General features: G+C 42.5%; 1 protein-coding gene across 6 annotated transcripts in view; it reads left to right on the top strand.

Moving 5' to 3' along the window:
- The window catches only part of STX18 (syntaxin 18), a 120,588-nt gene that overhangs the window by 84,954 nt on the left and 14,693 nt on the right, over window positions 1-20,941 (top strand). For all 6 annotated transcript variants that reach the window (XM_050947898.1, XM_050947896.1, XM_050947897.1 and 3 more), the window contains 2 exons: window positions 3,975-4,063; window positions 20,506-20,564. In XM_050947898.1, the coding sequence (XP_050803855.1) occupies window positions 3,975-4,063; window positions 20,506-20,564 (148 nt within the window). The remainder of the gene's footprint in view (window positions 1-3,974; window positions 4,064-20,505; window positions 20,565-20,941) is intronic.

The following is a 20,941-nucleotide window of genomic DNA, read 5'->3' as shown; positions in this document are numbered from 1 at the left end:
CCTCTTGCCCAAATCCCCATGTACACTGTCCTTTGTTAGAACATTTGGAATATTGGATGAATCTTTTGCCTCAGTTCATCATGGTTTAGTCCGTTCTCTGGCAGATTGGATTATGGTACTTTTTGTTTTGATACTGAACACCTTTTTTACATCAGAATCATAAAAACCATGTATCATCGTAGGAAACGCCCATTTGGTGTTTGTTTGATAAGCCTTTAAAAGATTATATATTGCCCAATTTTGATTTGCTTATTACAAACAGGACAGTTTGTTTATGGAATGAAATATAAATGATGGCTTTTGAATTAATCCTTCAGTTTAGCACATCTTTCTTTTCAGTGTGAAGTAAACGAGTTTGGAAATGGGTTAAAAGGAATTTGATTGTTAATTAAAACAGTCAATGCATTTTTCAGAAACAACAGAGATATGAAGTACTTAATTTCCGCAACCCTAGGAAATAGATATTTTTTTTCTTTCTCTAGGTTTTGCTAGATGAATCATAATCATAGGGCAACATTAAGGTATACTCCAGGAAAGCCTCAAATCTACTTTCCCAGTATCAGGAAATGTGTCGTAGGCCAGGTCCATGCTACAGCGTTAAATCGATTTAAACAGCGTTAAATCGATTTAACGCTGTACCCGTCCACATTACAAGGCACTTAAAATCGATTTTAAGAGGTCTTAAAATCGATTTCTGTACTCCAGCTAAACGAAAGGAGTAACCCTAAAATCGATATTACTAAATCGATTTAGGGTTATTGTGGACGGAAATCGAAGTTATTGGTCCCATTCTTTTACTGAGCTACCCAGAGTGCACCGCTCCGGAAATCGATGGTAGCCTGGGACCATGGACGCACACCACCGAAGTAATGTGCCCTAGTGTGGACGCGTAAAATCGATTTTATAAAATCTGTTTTATAAAATCGATTTTATTAATTTCGATTTTACTCTGTAGTGTGGACGTGGCCGTAGTGACAGGAGCAATTCTGGGAAGATGAGAGAATGTCTCTCACGTAGTGCTTACTCTGGGTGTATTTGTTTATTAATGAACTTGTTGGATACACACACTGTTTCTTGCCAAGTATTGGCAGTACCTAGAAATAATTGGGCCCTTTGGGATAAGAAAGGGAATATTTTATTATTTTATAGTCAGTTCCACAAACTAATTATCCTTTTTTCTTTGAATCAAGTGAATAAGATCAGAATGACAGATGAAATCTTGAACAACTACTTCACTGAAAACTGAACAGGATATTTTCCTGCAGTGACATGTATTCATTATAATTTTGGTGTAACATCTAAACAAAATAATTTATTTCTCTGTGAAATATATGTAAAGAGCTGATGATGCCCTAAGGAAAACATAACCAGAATTATTTGTAAACCATTAAATTTTTTCTTATCTTTACTTGTTTTTATATTAGTTAAGGCACTTGTAAGAAACACAAAGTCTGGTTTTCATAAGAGCTAAGCTGATCCTGCTGCTCATTCACAATCTTTTGTTTGTAACATTGCAATCATTTCCACAGAAACCAGTTGTGATGTCAGAAACCAGTCCTATAATTTTTGGAGAAGGAATGAGCAGTAACACCAGAGTTTAAAAAAAAATAAATGGTTTCATGCAGATGTTCTGATAATAAAGAGCAAGAAGAAAATATCTCCTTACAATATCTCTCATGAAATTGTTTTTAAACAGACTGCTATTAGAGGTTTCCCAAGAGAAGTTGGTTTCTCAGAGTGATGCATCAACATTGCTTATTTAATTGAAAACATTCAAATACAAGATTATAAACAATTACAATGAATTAAATAAAAAAGTATCTAAACATCTAAATAAGGAAAATATTATGATTAACAGCAATTCCAAAACCTACAAAAAGGTGAAACAAAAACCTTTCTGCATCTTAGTTTTGCAACTTGAATCTGGTAACTCTAAGCAACCAAGGCATAGAGTCCCTTGTGGGATGGCACAGATCTCTGTGCTGAGGTTTGTAACAATGTCCCAGATGGGGGTAGTAAAAAACCTCCCAGGGATACAGTAGTAACTCTGACACTTTGCGTATTGATGCTGCTTCTTGCCAAAACAGACAAAATGTCAGAATCAGTTGGTTCCTATGAGAACATAAGAATGGCCATACCAGGTCAGACCAAAGGTCCATCCAGCCCAGTATCCTGTCTACTGACAGTGACCAATGCCAGGTGCCCCAGAGGGAGTGAACCTAACATCTAATGATCCAATGATCTGTCTTCTGCCATCCATCTCTACCCTCTGACAAACGGAGGCTAGGAACACCATTCCTTACCCATCGTGGCTAATAGCCATTAATGGACTTAACCTCTATGAATTTATTTAGTTCTCTTTTAAACCCTGTTATAGTCCTAGCCTTTCCAGTCTCCCCAGGCAAGGAGTTCCACAAGTTGATTGTGCACTCTGTGAAGAAGAACTTCCTTTTATTATTTTAAACCTGCTGCCCATTAATTTCAGTTAGTAGCCCCTAGTTCTTATGTTATGGGAACAAGTAAATAACTTTTCCTTATTCACTTTCTCCACACCATTCATGTTTTTATATACCTCATATCCCCCCCCTTAGTCTCCTCTTTTCCAAGCTGAAAAGTTCTAGCCTCTTTAATCTCTCCTCAAATGGGACCCTCCCCAAACTCCTAATCATTTTAGTTGCCCTTCCTCGAACCTTTTCTAATGCTAATATATCTTTTTTGAGATGAGGAGACCACATCTATATGCAGTATTCAAGATGTGGGTGTACCATCGATTTATATAAGGGCAATAAGATATTGTCCATCCTATTCTCTATCCCTTTTTAAATGATTCCTAACATCCTGTTTGCTTTTTTGACCGCCACTACACACTGTGTGGACGTCTTCAGAGAACTATCTACAATGACTCCAAGATCTCTTTCCTGATTAGTTGTAGCTAAATCAGCCCCCACCATTTGTATGTATAGTTGGGGTTATTTTTTCCAGTGTGTATTACTTTACCGCATTAAATTTCATTTGCCATTTTGTTGCCCAATCATTTAGTTTTGTGAGATCTTTTAGAAGTTCTTCACAGTCTGCTTTGGTCTTAACTATCTTGAGCAGTTTAGTAGAGATAAAAGGAATTAAAAGAGACTGCTATTTTTCTCCTTGTCCAGAAGTACCTTATAGTAGTTAATCTTAAACTGCAATTTCTATTGTATACTCTATTTTCAGAAGTTATATATTTAAGATGTTTTAGGTCCCAGTCTTGCAAATCAAATACAACTTCACTTATGAGAATATCCCTATTGAAATGAATGGGGCTGCTTCAGTATGTAAAAACAAACAAACCTGGTGTTAAGTGTTTGCAGGCTGGAGCCTGATCTAACTTGTTGCATGCAGGCAGGTCCCTCATGAGGAATCAGTTGCATGATTGGGGCCGTAATCTGCAGAATCAACAACATAAGGAAATGAGAGGAGGTTTATGCTAATATTTTGAAATGAGGTTCTGGGTTTAATTTTGCAAAATCATGTGAGTAGTAAGGAGGTGGTTTTCTGAAATCTCAGGAAAGGTAATGGCTTTATACAGTTGGTGTCATTTTCAAAAGTGTACATATATTTCTGTTAACGTGCACATTGTGAGAGAAATGACTTTGTTTTGACTTTTACAAATGTCTCGTTTCCTGACAAAGGATATGATGCTGCGAAGACTTCTGCATGGGCTTAACTTTATATACGATGAGTAGTTCCCCTTGCTGCAATGTCCATACTTCAATGCAGCTATTCCCAGTGAACAAAATTAAGTGTGTCTAAATCTTTGCCCCCAGTCCTGCACTTGTACCTTACTTGTGTGAACTGCTGATAAATATATAGCATGAGTCTCAATTAACTAGAAATGAAATCTAATCATTTGATGGTTGATACTAAATGATTAAGCAGTGGTTGTAGCTTCACATGTTGGTATGCTGATGTGTTTGGGATTTTTGTTATCTTTACAGATCAGAATCTGACAGATGCCCACACTAACTTGGGGCTATGGGGGGATGGCAAAGGTGAAGATGAACTGTCACCTGAAGAAATTCAGATGGTAAATTCTGTTTTTATATCTTCCCTCCCCCCACCTTTCCAGCTAATGCATTCTGTGCATATGGTGCCTTAAGGAACACAATACACACTCTCACTTGGCTCTTGACTTGCTTTTTATGCAGAGTAACTTACCAAATTTCTGAGTAGCAGCCATGTTAGTCTGTATCAGCAAAAAGAACAGGAGTACTTGCGGCACCTTAGAGACTAACAAATAACAAAGGTGCCTTTTCAACTTGGATTCCTAATTCTTAGTATCAGTTAATATTTAAAATTGCTACAAAAAAGAGAAACTGCTGTGCAAACATGATATTAGCGAGAGAGTATTTTTCAGCAATTAAAACTGCCCACTGAAATTTAAATTTAAATTGCCCTTTTAAATTGCTACAATAGGTTGCTGTTTCAATCATCAGACAAAGGAAGTCGTGGCAACATGAAGAAACTTTTGGAAGATAACAATTGTTGCTACTGCTATTGCTATCCCTATTTGAGTTATTCTGTTGCAAGTTACTCTTATGTAATTTCATTCTTTTTATCTGTGAATTTTTAGTGCTTATAAAAGAGATTGACCAGGTTTTTTTAGTGTGAATAGGCAGCCTGCAAGCTTTCCTTCATAGCTGTCTCTGCAGCTCACTTCTTTGCCACCTTATGAGGCTTGTTCTCAGAGCAATGTATTGGAAAGCTAAAAAACTCAAACCCTGGGACTAACAAATGTTCTGATCCCAATTGTCAGAAGGGTAGGTAAGGAGAGAGGCAGTCTCCAAGGCTCTTCCTACACTAGGTAAAATTTCTGAATCTTTCGTGCCATTGCTAACACCAATTCAGCTCTATCAAAAGGGGCATTACCAGCAGATCGAGGGACGTGATCATTCCCCTCTATTCAACATGGGTGAGGCCTCATCTGGAGTACTGTGTCCAGTTTTGGGCCCCACACTGTAAGAAGGATGTGGAAAAATTGGAAACAGTCCAGTGGGGGGCAACAAAAATTATTAGGGAGCTGGAGCACGTGACTTATGAGGAGAGGCTAAGGGAACTGGGATTGTTTAGTCTGCAGAAGAGAAGAGTGAGGGGGGGATTTGATAGCTGCTTTCAACTACCTGAGAGGGGGTTCCAAAGAGGATGGCTCTAGACTGTTCTCAGTGGTGGCAGATGACAGAACAAGGAGTAATGGTCTCAAGTTACAGTGGGGGAGGTTTAGGTTGGATATTAGGAAAAACTTTTTCATTTGGAGAGTAGTGAAGCACTGGAATGGGTTAGCTAGGGAGGTGGTGGAATCTCCTTCCTTAGAGGTTTTTAAGGTCTGGCTTGTCAAAGCCCTGGCTGGGATGATTTAGTTGGGAATTGGTCCTGCTTTGTGCAGGGAGTTGGACTAGATGACCTCCTGAGGTCCCTTCAAACCCTGATATTCTATGAGTCTAATGTCAACCACTGGTTATCACCATCATTTCATACTGTGTCAGTTAACCCTGCTCTTGGCAGAGCTGATTGACATGGTGCTTTAAAATGCAAGTAGCAGCTGTAGCCCATCTATATGAGGTCTCCATGTCACTAAACTTTCCCTAGTGTGGACAGGACCCAAAGTATTCGGAAACCGGGTCTAGTGGGACTTTGACATTACCACCTTGTATTGAACTTTGAAGCAAACTGGAAGCAATACAGCAAACAGGCCTTAGGTTGTAATGTCCTCAGCATGACTAGTGTTGCTAAGCAGAAGGCTGCTGTATCCAGCAGTATCTGAAGCTTCCATGATGGTATTCAAGAGTAGTCCTATGCAATGTTCACTCTAATTTTTTCCATCCATGTGCGGATTGAATTTTGTTGTGTATCAATATCGAGGTAATGTGTGGATATGCGCCACCAGTATATATTTAAAATATATATATTTTAAAAATTACCATAGGGATAATTACTCCAGCCAGGACAGATTAGGCATTTTAGAACTCAGTACTCAAAGAATTGAATGTAAGCATAAGAGAGAAATAAAAATTGTGAAAGGCATAGATCAGTCAAATAACTAACATAGCAGCACTTTGAAAGAATAAAATTACAGAGAATATATGTGTATTGCAGGAAGTATCAAGAAGTAACAACAGTAATGAGGGGGGAGGGATAGCTCTGTGGTTTTGAGCATTGGCCTGCTAAACCCAGAGTTGTGAGTTCAATCCTTGAAGGGGCCACTTAGGGATCTGGGCCAAAATCAGTACTTGGTCCTGCTAGTGAAGGCAGGGGGCTGGACTCAATGACCTTTCAAGGTCCCTTCCAGTTCTAGGAGATTGGTATATCTCCTATTATTATTATACTATACAAGTATGTGTTAGGATGTGAGTGTGAAATACTGTGTGTGTGTGTGTGTGTGTGTGTGTGTGTGTGTGTGAGAGAGACACACACACATGCTGCCCCCTTAAGTATGCTGCCCGTTTAAGTTGATTGGCACTCACCAGTCTGAAGCCTGTTTTGTTCAGACACAGCAGCAGTTGCCAGCAGGCTCCTTCCCACTCCTGAGCCCTGTCGTGTCCCCTCCCCTGCTCTGTGGAGATGGGGTACAGGGGTGGGGGGGAGGAGGACACCTTCCCCCCTGCTCCGCACAGCAAGCAGGAGGCTCTCAGGAGCAGCTGGCCAGGGGCTCCAAGACAGAGGCAGGAGCAGCACGGCAGTGGGTGGAGGGGTACCTGAAGTGTACGACACTTGATAGACTGCTGGGCAGCCATATAGCTTAGAGGGAACTTAGGTCCTAGGTAGAGCACTATAATACCCATCCTAGACATGACAAAGGTGTAAATAACTGTGGAAAGGGCTACAGCTAAGGAAAAAGGTCACACTCACTTAGCTAATCGCAGATTAAAAGAACAAATACTTTTGACCACAATTGCTGAATGTCTAGGAGGAGGGTGAGGGACCAAAACAGCCCCCTGAATTGCAGACCGCATTGCGAAAGAGTGAATGTGGCCCCTCTCAAGAGAAAGGAGCAGACATGATCCTACTTAAAGCCCTTAACAAGCTTCCCTGGATGATGACAAAATCCTCCTCCTCACTCATCGTTTTTTTTTTTTTTTTTTTCCTCTCAATCTGACATAAAAAGACCACTCTTTCATAGAGGCCTCTCTTCTTCTGTTTTCTTCCAGCAGTCTACATGCTAATGTTAGAGCTCTCCATGTAAATCTCCTGCAGGTCAAATGGAGGTTAACACCAACTATTTGAGTTGCTATATATAAAATCGTTTTCTAATAGTTGGTTAATAACCTTGTTAGTGTCTTTTCTTTTGGCTCTGTGCTATATACTAGGTTTTGGACCAGTTACCATACTCTTTATTCTAGCAGTTTAGAATAAAGTTTCATGGCATCTCTATACAGTGTTTAAAGATTTATTGAGTGCTTGAGAAATAAATATTCACAAGGAGATGATGGAAGGAATTCTAGAATTCACAATCCTGAGCTAGCTGTAGTCTGACCTTCTGTCAGCTCTTCCTAAGGGATAGCCGCTGGATGTTTTTAGAAAGTGCATTATTACTCCATGCAGTCTTTCAGGGTCCTCCTGCTCTTCATTTTTATTTTTTATATACTTGCACTTGGCATTGTCCATCTTACATCGGTTCACTTTTTACACTTCATTTGCTGTGTGTCACGGGTGACACTTAATATAAAAAAACCTGCCTGAAATCAACATTGACGTTCTGAACTAAATAAACAAATACAAGGCCATCCTGTCACTTTTATTCTTAATGTGCCCCTTGTTGTGCTGACATTTGGCAGGATGATACCCCAAACATGACAATGACCGTACACCCCTACCAGGCCTAGGCAAGTGGAGTAACTTGGGTTGGAAGTTTTAACCTTAGCTCCAGATTTAATAGCCTGGTCAGTGAAGCATCAGATGCAGAATGCTACTGAGATTTTTTTTTTTTTTTAAATCTCTGCTTGCAAAGTGATATATTAACATGGTAAGTAAATTGCTCCTGGGTGGTGCATTAGTTTACTTTTAAATATTAACTGCAAATTTTACTTCAAATGTGTTTTTGTTATCATCAAAGGAAAAGTAGCTTCCCTTAGTACTGGAGCAAATAGCACTGAAAATACAGCAGGAAACGAGGTGAAAGAAGCATACAGAAGCGAGCTATCGCTATAGCTAGCGTTACCCTCTCTCCTGCCCTCACTTACTTAAAATGTTGCCAAAAGTCAATCCTGAGCTGGTTGGCTGATTTTCTTTTGATGGAGGTGTAGGCTAGTCCGTGTGTTGAATCTTCCTTACCTGCAGTTCAAGTGCTGGAGTCCTACCTGAAAAATCCCTGATATCTTACCCAATTTCTCTTTTACTATACAAGCATTGTAAGAGGCAAATATGGCCAGCATTAATCAAAACTGTAAGTAAGGTACTTCAGCTTCTCACCCTCTCAAGTGGGATTTGAACTTAGTGTTATCTGCCCTTATGGTTCCCCCCTTTGACCTGTTAGCCTCTTGCATGTGATCCTTTAAGTGACCATCACCTCCATGAGGAGAGTAGGTGAGCTGCATGCCCTACCCTGTTTTGTTAAGGACAAGGTACAGTTTAGGCCACAGTTTCTCTCCAAAGGAGTACGTGTCTTTCATCTCAGTCAGTATATTTACTAGTTTTCTTTCCAAAGACACAAGCTCCTAAGGACAAACCAAAGCTCCACATTCTGGATGTTCTGGCTTTTTGTCTAGATAGAATGAAGCCCTTTCAGATCTCTTCCCAACTATTAGTCTCCTGTGCAGAACAATGACTGTCCAAGTGGATCACCAGCTCTTGTTGTCATGTGCTACAACATGTAGGTTGCCACCCTTCCAGAAACACTGTCTGTACATTCAACCAGAGCGTGCAACATCCACAGCATTTGTAGGAAACATCCCTATTGTGGATACTTGTAGAGTAGCAATGTGGTCATCAGTCCACACCTTTGCGAGATATTGTGATTGCTACCGGGTCAAGGGAAGATACTGATGTAGGGAAAGCAGTTCTGCAGTCCCTCTTCCAGTGAGATTCCTAGCCCCACCTCCACTGGAAACTCTACAGGAGTCACCTAGTGTAATGGACATATGCAACCACTCAAAGAAGCAAGAACGGTTACTCACCTCTCATAACTGTTGTTCTTCAAGATGCATTGCATGTCCATTATACAGCTCACCCTCCTTCCCCAAACCTCCAGGATGTTTCAACTAAGGGTCGGGTATGAAGGAAGTGAAGGGTGAGCAGCATGGTTCTGCCCTTTATACCCTCAGCTTGGAGCATGAGGGCACCAGGCATAGGCATGGCCTCTATGGATACTGCTAGGGAAAACTCTTCAGCACTGGTGCATGGCATGCCCACACATCTAGTGTAATGAACATATACACCACATCTCGAAGAACAACAGTTATGAGAGGCAAGTAACCATTCTTTACTGGTATTGCCCTCTTTCCTTCTCTCGCTCTCTTTTTTCATATGAGTAGTAAGAATGTTACTGATATAATCTTTTCCCACTAATTGATGCTTAAAGTGCTTCTAGCAAGACTTAATTCTATTTTCTAGACCTAATATGAATAGTTTTATTATTAAATATAACTAGATGAGGCTATTTACAAAGTGCAGGGATGTGTGTAATGGTTTTGGCTAAATGAACTGCACTGTCGCCAACACCTGAAAGCATTTTTGAGCAATAGTTCTGCACGTATGCCTGAGGTTTGGAGACATGCTGGCACCTAGCCAAAGGATTTTGTGTATATTTTGATGAATTTTAGGTTATTTTAATATTATTGTGTTGATTAACAAGAACTCAAAACTGATAAATTTCCAAGCTGTTCTGAAAGATTTTCTCCCCCGGCAGAAATAAAACATTTGACAAAACACTGGGCCCAATTTTTCATTCGTGTGCAAAAACTGAATTTAGTGGAATTACATTAATATGAGTAGAAATCAGGCAGCTATATGCTCTTCCCTTGAGCATTGCATTAGGACATTGTGTCAGATAATATGCTTCATCACAACACTGCATCAACCCTAGTCTCTTCAATGCAAGAATCTCAATGTGCTTTACAAATGTTAATGAATCTTCACAATATCCAATAGCTGATTTGATAAGGGGCATTTAGACATTTCTCCTCTATTTTTATGTATGCTATTACAGGAGTAGTTAATTTTTACTCTTTTAATTCTTTTTCTGTGAATAATGGTCTATAATGATCCAGTTGCATGGAAGTTACATTTATTTTAAGTAAATTGACTCCCAAAACGTACAAGGTGAGAAATACTGTAGATACTGGAGTACTGGTTTTAAATTGGAATGTGTTTTGGCAAATTATACCCATAGTTCACAATCAGTGTTTCATGATCTTTCTTGAGGGTAAAATAATGAGTTAAACCTCTATCATATGGCCACAACTGCAATTTAATTCATTATTTCACCCACAGGAGAGATCATTACATGGTCCAAAATGGTTGCAGACTATTGTATGATTTGTACAATAAATCCTAATTTATAACCCATAGTGCAGGTATATTAATGCTTTTATAGTTATTGTAAGCAGATGTCTTGCGGTCAGATTGAGTGCAATTAAATCTGTTTCTATTTGAAAAGGTCTAATTTCCTCAACTACTTTCATCTTATTTTTTGTCTATGCTTACATCATTAAATGTCTGTATGTGATTTATCTCTTGGGATGACAAAAAAGAACTCTGATTATTACTTTTATTCATTAAATCTTGGGCAGAGTCTAAGCAATTTGTCACTTTGTGCCATCCTTTTGTAGCAGCATATTTTACTGTCCTAAAAAGAGCTTTATTAAGCCATAGATTGTTGAGCTATATTTAGATTGCCGTAGTTTCAGTTTTGTGTTCCTATCATGTAAACTCTTTTGTGACATATTGATGTATTATGTGCTCTGTGTTCTAACCTTTTGTTCAATTGACTGTTCTATCATAGCTGCTTACAGTGCAGACCAAATAATTCATCAGCCATCATTTCAAATTACAAAGTTTATCTAGGGATATTTTTTTTAAATATGAGGAGAGGATTTGGGATTTCTTTTAGAATACATTCTCACAGTAGATTTATACTATTTGTAACAGATCACAAGCATTTACTGTGTATTGAAAATCTGATTTCTAAACTGGTTATACAATTCTTACTAGAGTGCTAAAAAATGGTAAAATTTTTGGTGCTGAATTTTCAGAGCAGTATGGCTCCAACTTATTCCAACAGCAGCACGAACAAGTTTGAATAGTCCTGCGTGAAAAATTCAGCACCAGCAATTTTACAAACAGCTATAAATTGTCGGCCTTCTCCAGTCAATTACTATCTTGACTACTTGGTGCTGGACCTCCTGGGCTTGGTACACCACTTTACTTCAGGTTTACACTGGTGTAACTCCATTTAATACTTACACTAGTATGTAAACCTGACATAGTGCAGTGGTGAATCAGGTCCCCAGGGTTTAACTCTTGTAGCCATTCATTACTATAATACTAAATATGTCTATACCAGTCATTAGATTTTGTTAACACATGCTCCCCTTGGAGGAAGAATCTCCAAAGACAGAGTCCTTGTAATGGGAGATAATTTAATTGTTTAGGTTGGGATGTTAGGATTCTACCATGAATCTGTGGGCAGGGGAACAGGCTTGGACTATGGATGGATTGCTGCTAATAAGATTGAACCTCTGGAAGACACTTTCAATGCCTGTGGGGAATGGGGGCATCACTCTGTAGTTGAGGATGGGTAGGCCATGGCTGTGGGCACAGTTGAATATTCCAGTTACATGGAGTGTAGCTGTTACAAAGCCACCCCTAAATATATATCTGTAGACAGGATAGGACATTTTGGAAGAAACAGATAAATGGAAACAGATAAATTATCGTATTTAGCACCCCTCTTCTGTTGTTAATGTCGAGACAATATTAATTGGACACCTAGCTCCTTTTAATGAGTTAATGCTCATTTTAAATATCAGAATGAAATAAATGCCACACAATTACTAAAATAGTCTTTCAAAATGTAAGACAATCTGTTGTGGGGTGATGACCACTCTGTAACACCCCCTGTTGGCCGGACATGGACACTGAAGGCACCCCCTGTCGGTTTTCCTCTGTGAGGTGTAGCGCTTTAGCTTTCCAGACAGCAGGCTGTTCTCGAGATGTGACCAAGTCACAAACAAACTCTTCTTCCAGGGTAGCACAAGTCACTAAAATTCCCAGCCAATACAAGGGTCTTCTGCCTTCAGGAGCTTCTCTTCAGCCATGGGCTCTGTTCCCAGCCCCTTTCTGGGCTATAGCTGAGAGTCTGGCCATGGCTACACTTACAGTTCTGCAGTGCTGGTAGTTACAGCTGTGTTCATACAGCTGTGTAGGGCCAGCGCTGCAGTGTGGCCACACTGACAGCTACCAGCCCTGCAGTGTGGCCACATTTACAGCATTTGCAGCACTGTTGGGAGTGGTGCATTGTGGGCAGCTATCCCACAGAGCACCTCGTCCCATTTTGGCGCTGTGGCTTGTGGGAAGGGGACGGAAGGGTGCGGATCTTTCCGCATCCTGTTCCAACGCCCCGTGGTGCTTTGCTACACATTCCGAGCAGTTTGGCGGCATTGTGAGTCTGCAGCGCAATTTCTGTTACAAATGGAGACCGAGCTGCTGAGGGCCTTGCTGATGAATGTTGCCAGCACATCACGCATGGCAGTGGAGCTATTCCTTCAGCTACAAAGTGACAGTGAGGAGGCAGACGATGATATTGATTCGCCTGATGCTCAAGACAGTAAATTGCTTGTGGCAGTAACAGACGTGCTCAGCACCGTGGAACGGCGCCTTTGGGCTTGGGAAACGAGCACTGAGTGGTGGGATCACATCGTCCTGCAAGCCTGGGATGACGAGCAGTGGCTGCAGAACTTTCGGATTAGAAAAGCCACTTTCATGGGACTGTGTGCTGAGCTCACCCCTATCCTGCGGCGCAGGGACACGAGATTGAGAGCTGCCCTGCCAGTGGAGAAGCGGGTGGCTATTGCAATCTGGAAGCTGGCAACTCCAGACAGCTACCGATCGGTGGCGAACCAGTTTGGAGTGGGAAAGTCCACCGTTGGAATAGTGCTGATGCAAGTTTGCACAGCCATTAATCGCACCCTGCTAAGAACTGTGACTCTGGGGAATGTGCAGGACATTGTGGATGGCTTTGCACAAATGGGTTTCCCTAACTGTGGAGGGGCAATAGATGGGATGCATATTCCTATTCTGGCACCACCCCACCTGGCATCAGAGTACCTTAATCGCAAGGGGTATTTCTCCGTGGTTCTCCAAGCGCTTGTGGATCACCGTGGGCGTTTCACTGACATTTACTCAGGATGGCCTGGAAAGGTGCATGATGCACGCATCTTTCAGAACAGTGCCCTGTTCAGGAAGCTGATGGCCGGGACTTTTTTCCCAGACCGCAGGATCACAGTAGGGGACGTCAAAATGCCCACTGTGATCCTTGGAGTCCCCGCTTACCCCTTAATGCCATGGCTCATGAAACCATATACAGGGAAGCTTGACAGGAGCAAGGACCGGTTCAACTACAGGCTGAGCCAGTGCAGAATGACTGTGGAGTGTGCTTTTGGCCGTTTGAAAGCCTGCTGGCGTTGTCTTTATGGGAAGCTAGATTTGGGGGAAAGCAGCATCTCCGCTGTTATATCCGCGTGCTGTACCCTCCATAATATTTGTGAAGAGAAGGGTGAAACATTCAGTGAGGAATGGACCTCCGAGGTTCGACGCCTAGAGGCTGAATTTGCACAGCCAGAGAGCAAGGCTACTAGAGAGGCCCAGCAAAGGGCTTCATGGATTAGGGATGCCTTAAGGGAGCAATTTGATGCTGAGAGCCAACAGTAATGTTTGGTGCCTTTGCTGTGCTCGTTTTTCCCTTGGGGTACAGTATTTACCACTTTCTGCAATAATAAAAACTATTGTAAAAGCCATGAAATCCTTTATTCAGAATACAGTACATAAAAGGGCAGGGGGTAGGGTGGTGGATTGTACATTCAGAGGTTTGAATATGTCCTGTTTGGATTGCTGTTCAGTGTCTGCTGCACTTCAGGATTAATATGCTGCAGCGTCATGGGGGTGGAGTGCACAGGGTAAGGATTGTAGTTATCAGGGCTGGTAGGTGATCGTACAGGTGTTGGGGGCAGCTGGGGATAGTAAGAAACAGGCTGCTGGAGAAGGGTGTTTTGTGCAAATACTGGGGAACAAGAAAGAGAGCTTTGGGAGGGGTGTGGGTTACCACGGTACAGATCTGCCTGCATGGCTACGAGAGACTGGAAAGAGTCAGTTTGGCGAGCCAGGAGGCTTATCAACTGCTTCGAGGTTTTTCTGGTAGCCAATTCCTTTCTCCTGCTTTCTGTTTGCCTCCACTCATGCATTTTCTCTCTCCATTCCTGCGTCGTCCTACTTTCTCTGGCGTACTGATTCATAACTGCTTTGATCAATTCTTCTTTTGATTTTCGCGGATTTTTCCTCAAGTTCTGCAAGTGACGGGCAGGCGGTGATCCGGCTGCATTATTCAAGGTCAGTTAAAAAAACATAGATAGAAACATGTAATACACAGAGGCTACATTGTTTATTATCACACAGTGAAGGAGTTTGTAGACTTTTTGTAGCATCATTCCCACATACCTAACATAGCACAGAGAGGCCACGGAAGCAAAGGCATGGCGAGCAATGGGGTGAGTGTTTCTGCCCCGACTTCACCTGGGAAGGGGAACTGCCTGATAGCTCACTGGGGTTTCTCTGCACTGGGTAGAGGAGGGAGCTGGGGGCCTGCACAGGGGACAGGAGGGAACAGGAAGCTGGCGACCTGCAAGGGGGGGGGACCGCGAAGCTGCCGACCTGCAAGGGAGGGGGACCGCGAACCTGGCGCCCTGCACTGAGCAGTATCCCTACGTTCTCAACAGGGTTTCCTACTGCCAGATATATCACTGCTGCGTGTTACCTGGGAAGAGAGGGAGGGTCTTCTACAGCAATGTGGATTCCGCCCTGGTCCCTATGCAGCTTGCCTGTGTGCAGCAATGGTCCCCCCACCCCTCGCGGCACAGTGGCTCGGACGAGTTAGCCTGACCGGGACAAGGACCACGGTGGCTCTCCCTATAAACTTGCGCAAGCACATTGCCCACGCTCTGGCTGCAAGTTTTCAAGAGATTACAGAGGCCGATTACAGAGACGTGATAGAGCAAATCAATGGGCTAGTCCACATTTAGGCATGCATGCAGGCAGCCATAACCCCAACCCTCCTCTCCCAAAACATAAAAATCTGCTTACCCGGAACACGCTCCTCTGCTTCTTCTTCACCAACAACTTCCAGCTGCTGCGACTGGCTAGCCTCCTCCTGGCTTGAGAAGAGCTCCTGGCTGCATGCCTCCTGGGACTCTGGGGTGTCTCCCTCCACCCCAGTAGCCTCACTCTCGGCTTCCTCTACACCCTCCCCCACTTCTCCCTGCTCTGAACTCTCCATCGTGCTCCTCGGATTGGCAGTGGGGTCACACCCAAGTATGGCATCCAGCTCCTTGTAAAAACGGCAGGTCGTGGGGACAGCTCCTGAGCGGCGATTTCCCTCATGGGTTTTGCAATAGGCACTGCGCAGCTCCTTTACTTTTACCCTGCACTGCAACGCATCCCGTTCATGGCCCCTTAGCAGCAAGGACTTTGATAACTGCCCATAGGTATCATAATTTATCCAGCTGGAGCGCAGCTGTGATTGCACAGCTTCCTCACCCCAAACACTGATTAAGTCCTGCAGCTCGGAACTGTTTGGGGTGTGGAGGCATGGTCGCTGATTGATTGCACTCCACACCTGGTTGAGCAAACAGGAAGGGGATTTTTAAAATTCCCAGGGCATTTAAAGGGGGGGTCAGCTGAGCCCAGGGCAGTGGAGTGTGAAACGATTACCAGAGTGGCTGAAAAGGTATGCTGGGATACCTCCTTATACCCCAGAGGCCAATAAAAGCGCTGTTGGTGTCCACACTTGATGACCAGCACTGCATCGCCAGCGCTGGAATCGCTACACCCGAGGCAGACCAGGTGTACAGCCAGCGATGCAACCAGGGAGTTGCAGCGCTGGCTGTGCTTTGCAAGTGTGGCCACATCCTGAGTTGCAGCGCTGTAACCCCCTCACCAGCGCTGCAACTCTCCAGTGTAGCCAAGCCCTCTGTCTGGCTCTGGGATAGAGTGCTCAGCCTCTAGGCCATTTCCCCTGGAATACTGTCCTCATCCCCTGCTGGGCTCTGTTCCTTGTGTCCTTCCCTACTCTGGTGTAGAGCACCAGGCCACAAGGCTGGTAGCTTTGAAGTACTCAGCCTCCTGCAGACCATCACTCAGGGCTTGTCAGGGCCGGTGCAAGAAAGTTTCGTGCCCTAGGCGAAACTTCCACCTTGCACACCCCCCCCGCTAACCCCGCCCCCCCCTTCCCACGGCAGCTAACGCTGCCTGGGGAGACTTCCTCCCCCCCACCATGGCAGCTAACCCTGCCTGGGTAGCCTGCCCCAGCTCACCTCGGCTCCACCTCCTCCACTGAGCACACCGGCGCTGCTCTAATTCTCCAGGCTTGCAGCGCTGATTGAAGGAGACTTAGAGCTGGGCAGGGTGCTCAGCGGAGGAGGCAGAGTGGAGGTAAGCTGGGGTGGGGAGCTGTTCCCCTGTGCGTCCCCCCCCCATTACTGCGGGCAGCTCTACCCGCGCGCCCCCCCACTCAGCTCACCTCCACTCCACCTCCTCGCCTGAGGAGACTTCTAGGCGCCCTCAACCACTAGGCGCCCTAGGCGGCCGCCTAGTTTGCCTAAATGGTTGCACCGGCCCTGAGGCTTGTCACAGGAGCCTGCCTGCTCTCTGTGATTCTGCTCCAGACTGATCTCTCTCAGCCCTTCTTCTCTGAGCCAGGTGTCCATTAAAGCATCATCTGACACCCCTTAGCCTGCCCTCTCAGGCTGGGAAGCAGCTAATTAATTGTGGCATATGGGGCTGGTCCCAGTTCTCCTTAAAGGGATCAGTCACATTGTGACATCATCTATCCGTAATGAGTAAATAAATCCCAGAACAGTGTATCCTAAAAAGAAATAGTCTAAAATTCAGGCTTCCTTTCTTGAAGGGCAAACTTCCTCATCATAGATCTGCTTGGTATGTTCTATACCTGGAATGGTCTAATGGTCACTCTGTGAACTAAAATCATTTGGAAGGGAAGAAGTGCCTGACCATACCCCCCCAAAAAAGGGAAGAAAAAGAATTTGGACTGTTGCTGTGTTGGAAAGTTGGAATAGTGTTACCAGCAGGAAAGAAAAATACTGGATTTTATACACAGTATTCAGTGGCATATCCTAGAAATATGGATCAACTAGTAGACATGGAGGCACTGTTCAGGCCTCCATAGTTAAAGCAATGTTGATTCAGCGTCTTGAATCTCTGAAAGTAAGATTCAACTTCTGTGTTAGTACAACGATTCCAGTGTATCTTCCTGAAATTCGCAGCACATAATCTATGAATAAAGACTGAATTTTCTGAGGGTTTTCAAATAAATGTCAATTAGTTTGAGATAAAAGTAGATCTTTTGAAAAATTTGTGCTGTGAGCATAATCCTTTTTTATGCTAAGAGGACTGGGGGGAAAGTGATAGGGTGAGCAACGAACATTGTGATTAATTATGAAAGCTGGCAGCATAATGGCATTAAAGTTGCCTACTCATGCAGATTGGAGCTGCACAAAAGCTGAGTTTGATGAGGTCTATGCCATATTGTGCACATTGATTTACATGCAGTATCTTGAAAAAATTAATGATGAATTAAATGTTTAAATTACTCTGAAGTATTGAAATGTTTACATTGTCCATCATTTAAAAAAAAATACAGCTTAGGGCATTTTCAGTAATGTCTGTGTGGAAAGCGAAATGTCTAGCTACCAACATCAGACTAATTTTACATTACTGTAACTACCTGTCTTTCCTGTTAAAGATCATGGTTCAGGCAGTTACTAAATTCCTCTGCTTTTTGCATTGACAGGTAGTGTTCTGAGTAATTTTTGCTTAATCCCTACAAAACTTCTGTTTCTTAGAAATACTGGGCATTTGCTCAGATTGCTACTAACTCCTACTGGACAGCGCTGCAGAGCCAGTGCATGGGGTGGGGACAGCACATGAAGCACTTATGACTTTCCCTCTGCCGAGGAGCTGGAGGGACATGCTGGCCGCTTCTGAGAGCTGTGTGTGGAGCCAGGCAGGAAGCCTGCCAGTGCCACCAACTGGACTTTTAATGATCCGGTCAGCACTGCTGACTGGGTATTCCAGTCAAAAAGCGGACACCTGGCAACCCTATAATGGAGAAGCATTGTATTTTTTATTGCTAATGAAATTGAAACTTGATTAGATTATGCAAAACACAAAGGAAGTGTTTTAATAGATGAGTTCAGTGTAAATACCAAGTGTTCTTGAAAGAAATGGAATAATACTCATTCTCTTTGCACAGTTAAGGTGCTGGACTATTTCACTCTGCTCCTGTGTGAAATTATTTGGAGTGTGGGGACCATATTTTCCACTATTCCACTGCTACGTATGGGGCTCTATATTTAGAAAGAGAGTATATCACAGGCGCATCCTACCTTTTGTGTATTATAAGTATTAATGTTTCATATTCAGTAAAATTTTCATAGAAAATAAATCAACCTGGCATTTTCAACCTATAGCTTTTCAGGGACTCTTTGAAACTTCGTAGTGGTTGATTTCAGAAGCATACCTTCTTGGCTCCTACTCAAGCACTGCTCTTGTAGAAGTAATCAACATAATTCTGAATTCCCCTGGGTGGGGTTTTCAAATGGAACTTGTGACTTTCAATGGGATTTGTTCTCCTAAATCACTTAGGCACTTTGGAAAATCCCATCCCCCATCTAAATAGAGTTTCATAATGTGGTGATTAGGGCATAGAAACTGGTTCTTCTTGGAAAAGTTTCTTTAAAATGAGAATTGCAGTTAGCCTGTTATTTATATGTTATAGTTTGGCCGTGCAGACTTGTCAAATCATCTTCAGCTCTCTTAGTCTTTTTGGATGAGCATGATGCAAAAAACTACTACTGTGAACTCCAAATGAACTTAAAGTTACACAAAAAAACTCAATTTGATTCTCCCTCTTATGCAAAAGGAAGTCACAAAAGAAAATAACCATAATCTAATACCTTTCTTCTCTAAACACTTACTACTTTTAAGAAATGTTAGATGGCTGATTCCTGGATCCTTTCCTCCAGCACAAACTTACTAAACAGAGCAAAGACTCATTTCCCTCCTCCCTCTTTGAAAACATCTTGTCCCCCCATTGGTTCCTCTGGTCAGGTGTTGGCTGGGCTATGTGAACTTCTTAACCCTTTACAGGTAAAAGAGGAATTAACCCTTAACTGTCTGTTTATGACAGAAGGGAAATAAGCTCTGCTTTCAGAGATGGACTACATTAATTGCCAGTTATTTGCCCAGAGGGACATCCTCTGTGTTTTGAATCTGTTGTCTGTGAGAGTAGCTTGCATGCTAATCTCACAGAGGTATTCCTTTCGCCCCTTTTCTTTAATTAAAAGTCTTCTTTTAAGAACCTGATTGATTTTTTCCTTGTTTTAAGATCCAAGGGTTTTTTTGGATCTGGGCTCACCAGAAATTGGTAGGAGGTGAATCAGTCTCAGTCCTGCCAGGAAAAGGGGGATAAAGACTGGGGAAATATTTGGGGGGAAGACAGAGTTTCCAAATGATTCTCCCATAAACATTTGTTTAAACTATTTGGTGGTGGCAGCTACTAGATCGAAGCTGGTAAATAAGCTTAGGGGTTATCTCATGCAGGTCCCCACATCTGTACCCTAAAGTTCAGAGTGGGGATGACACCTTGACACCTAGTAAAATCTGTTTATGGTTATTTGCTTGGAAAATGTAATGATAATAGTAAATTTAAAAGCTACTTAATTGAGAAACCCCAATTTAAAATGAAGAGTGACCGGTTAGAGAGACTGCAACTGTACTGGCCTTTGCTTTATTTTCTAAAGTATCAGTACTAGATGTCAGAAAGTTTTATATTTTGGCAAACTCAAGCTCTTCATTTCATACCACACGTAATATCATATACTATAGCTGCTTCTCAAGTGAAAACATATATTAAGTCAGGAGGAATGTTGCTTTTATTGTGTCTTTTGTGTACTTGTGCATTGAGCAAATCTGTAAAATCATTTTGGCTCATCATTGGGGAAGAGAGGAGAATAGTGGCTTTTCAGGTGGCTGGTTAAAGCGAACATGTTCATGCTGGGTTTTTTTACTTCCCAAACTGGGGTGAGTAATACAGAAAGATCTCTGTAGCTCTTAAACAATGATTGCTAGTGAATTATTTATAATTAATATTGAAATCTTGCTTTCTTGTTTAGAATGTCTTTTACAACAGTCTGATCTGTGACTTCATGTGGTGTTTTTTGTTGTTGTTTTGTTTTCCTCCTTTAGTTTGAACAGGAAAACAAGCGACTTGTTGGTGAGATGAATAGCCTATTTGATGAAGTGAGGTACAACTTTCTCTTATTTGCTGGGTTTGCATGTTTTATAACCAGGGTCCTGTGTTCCAGGGCTACAGAGTCCACCTCTTGCTAATATCTTGCTCCAGAATATGAGCTTTCATTTAAAAAACTGAAGTCCATAAAGTTGGGTATAAACCTTGAAAATGTGAACTGAATGTAAACTCATGCCATGTTGTTTCCCGAGTCTGCAGGCAGCCTGAAAAAAATCTCCACAAGGTGTTTGATGTTTCCATTTGATGAATTATGTCTGAAACTTAAATGTAGCTATTTAAATATTAACTGTTTCATTGCTGATCATTTTAATAGAAACATCCAGATTGTGTTTCCCTATAATGCCCAGTTATCTCCCATGCTTCTCCAGCTGA

The sequence above is a fragment of the Gopherus flavomarginatus genome, chromosome 3, assembly GCF_025201925.1.
Source record: "Gopherus flavomarginatus isolate rGopFla2 chromosome 3, rGopFla2.mat.asm, whole genome shotgun sequence".
In the NCBI taxonomy this organism is placed as follows: domain Eukaryota; kingdom Metazoa; phylum Chordata; order Testudines; family Testudinidae; genus Gopherus; species Gopherus flavomarginatus.
This window is presented reverse-complemented; position numbering and strand designations above follow the sequence as displayed.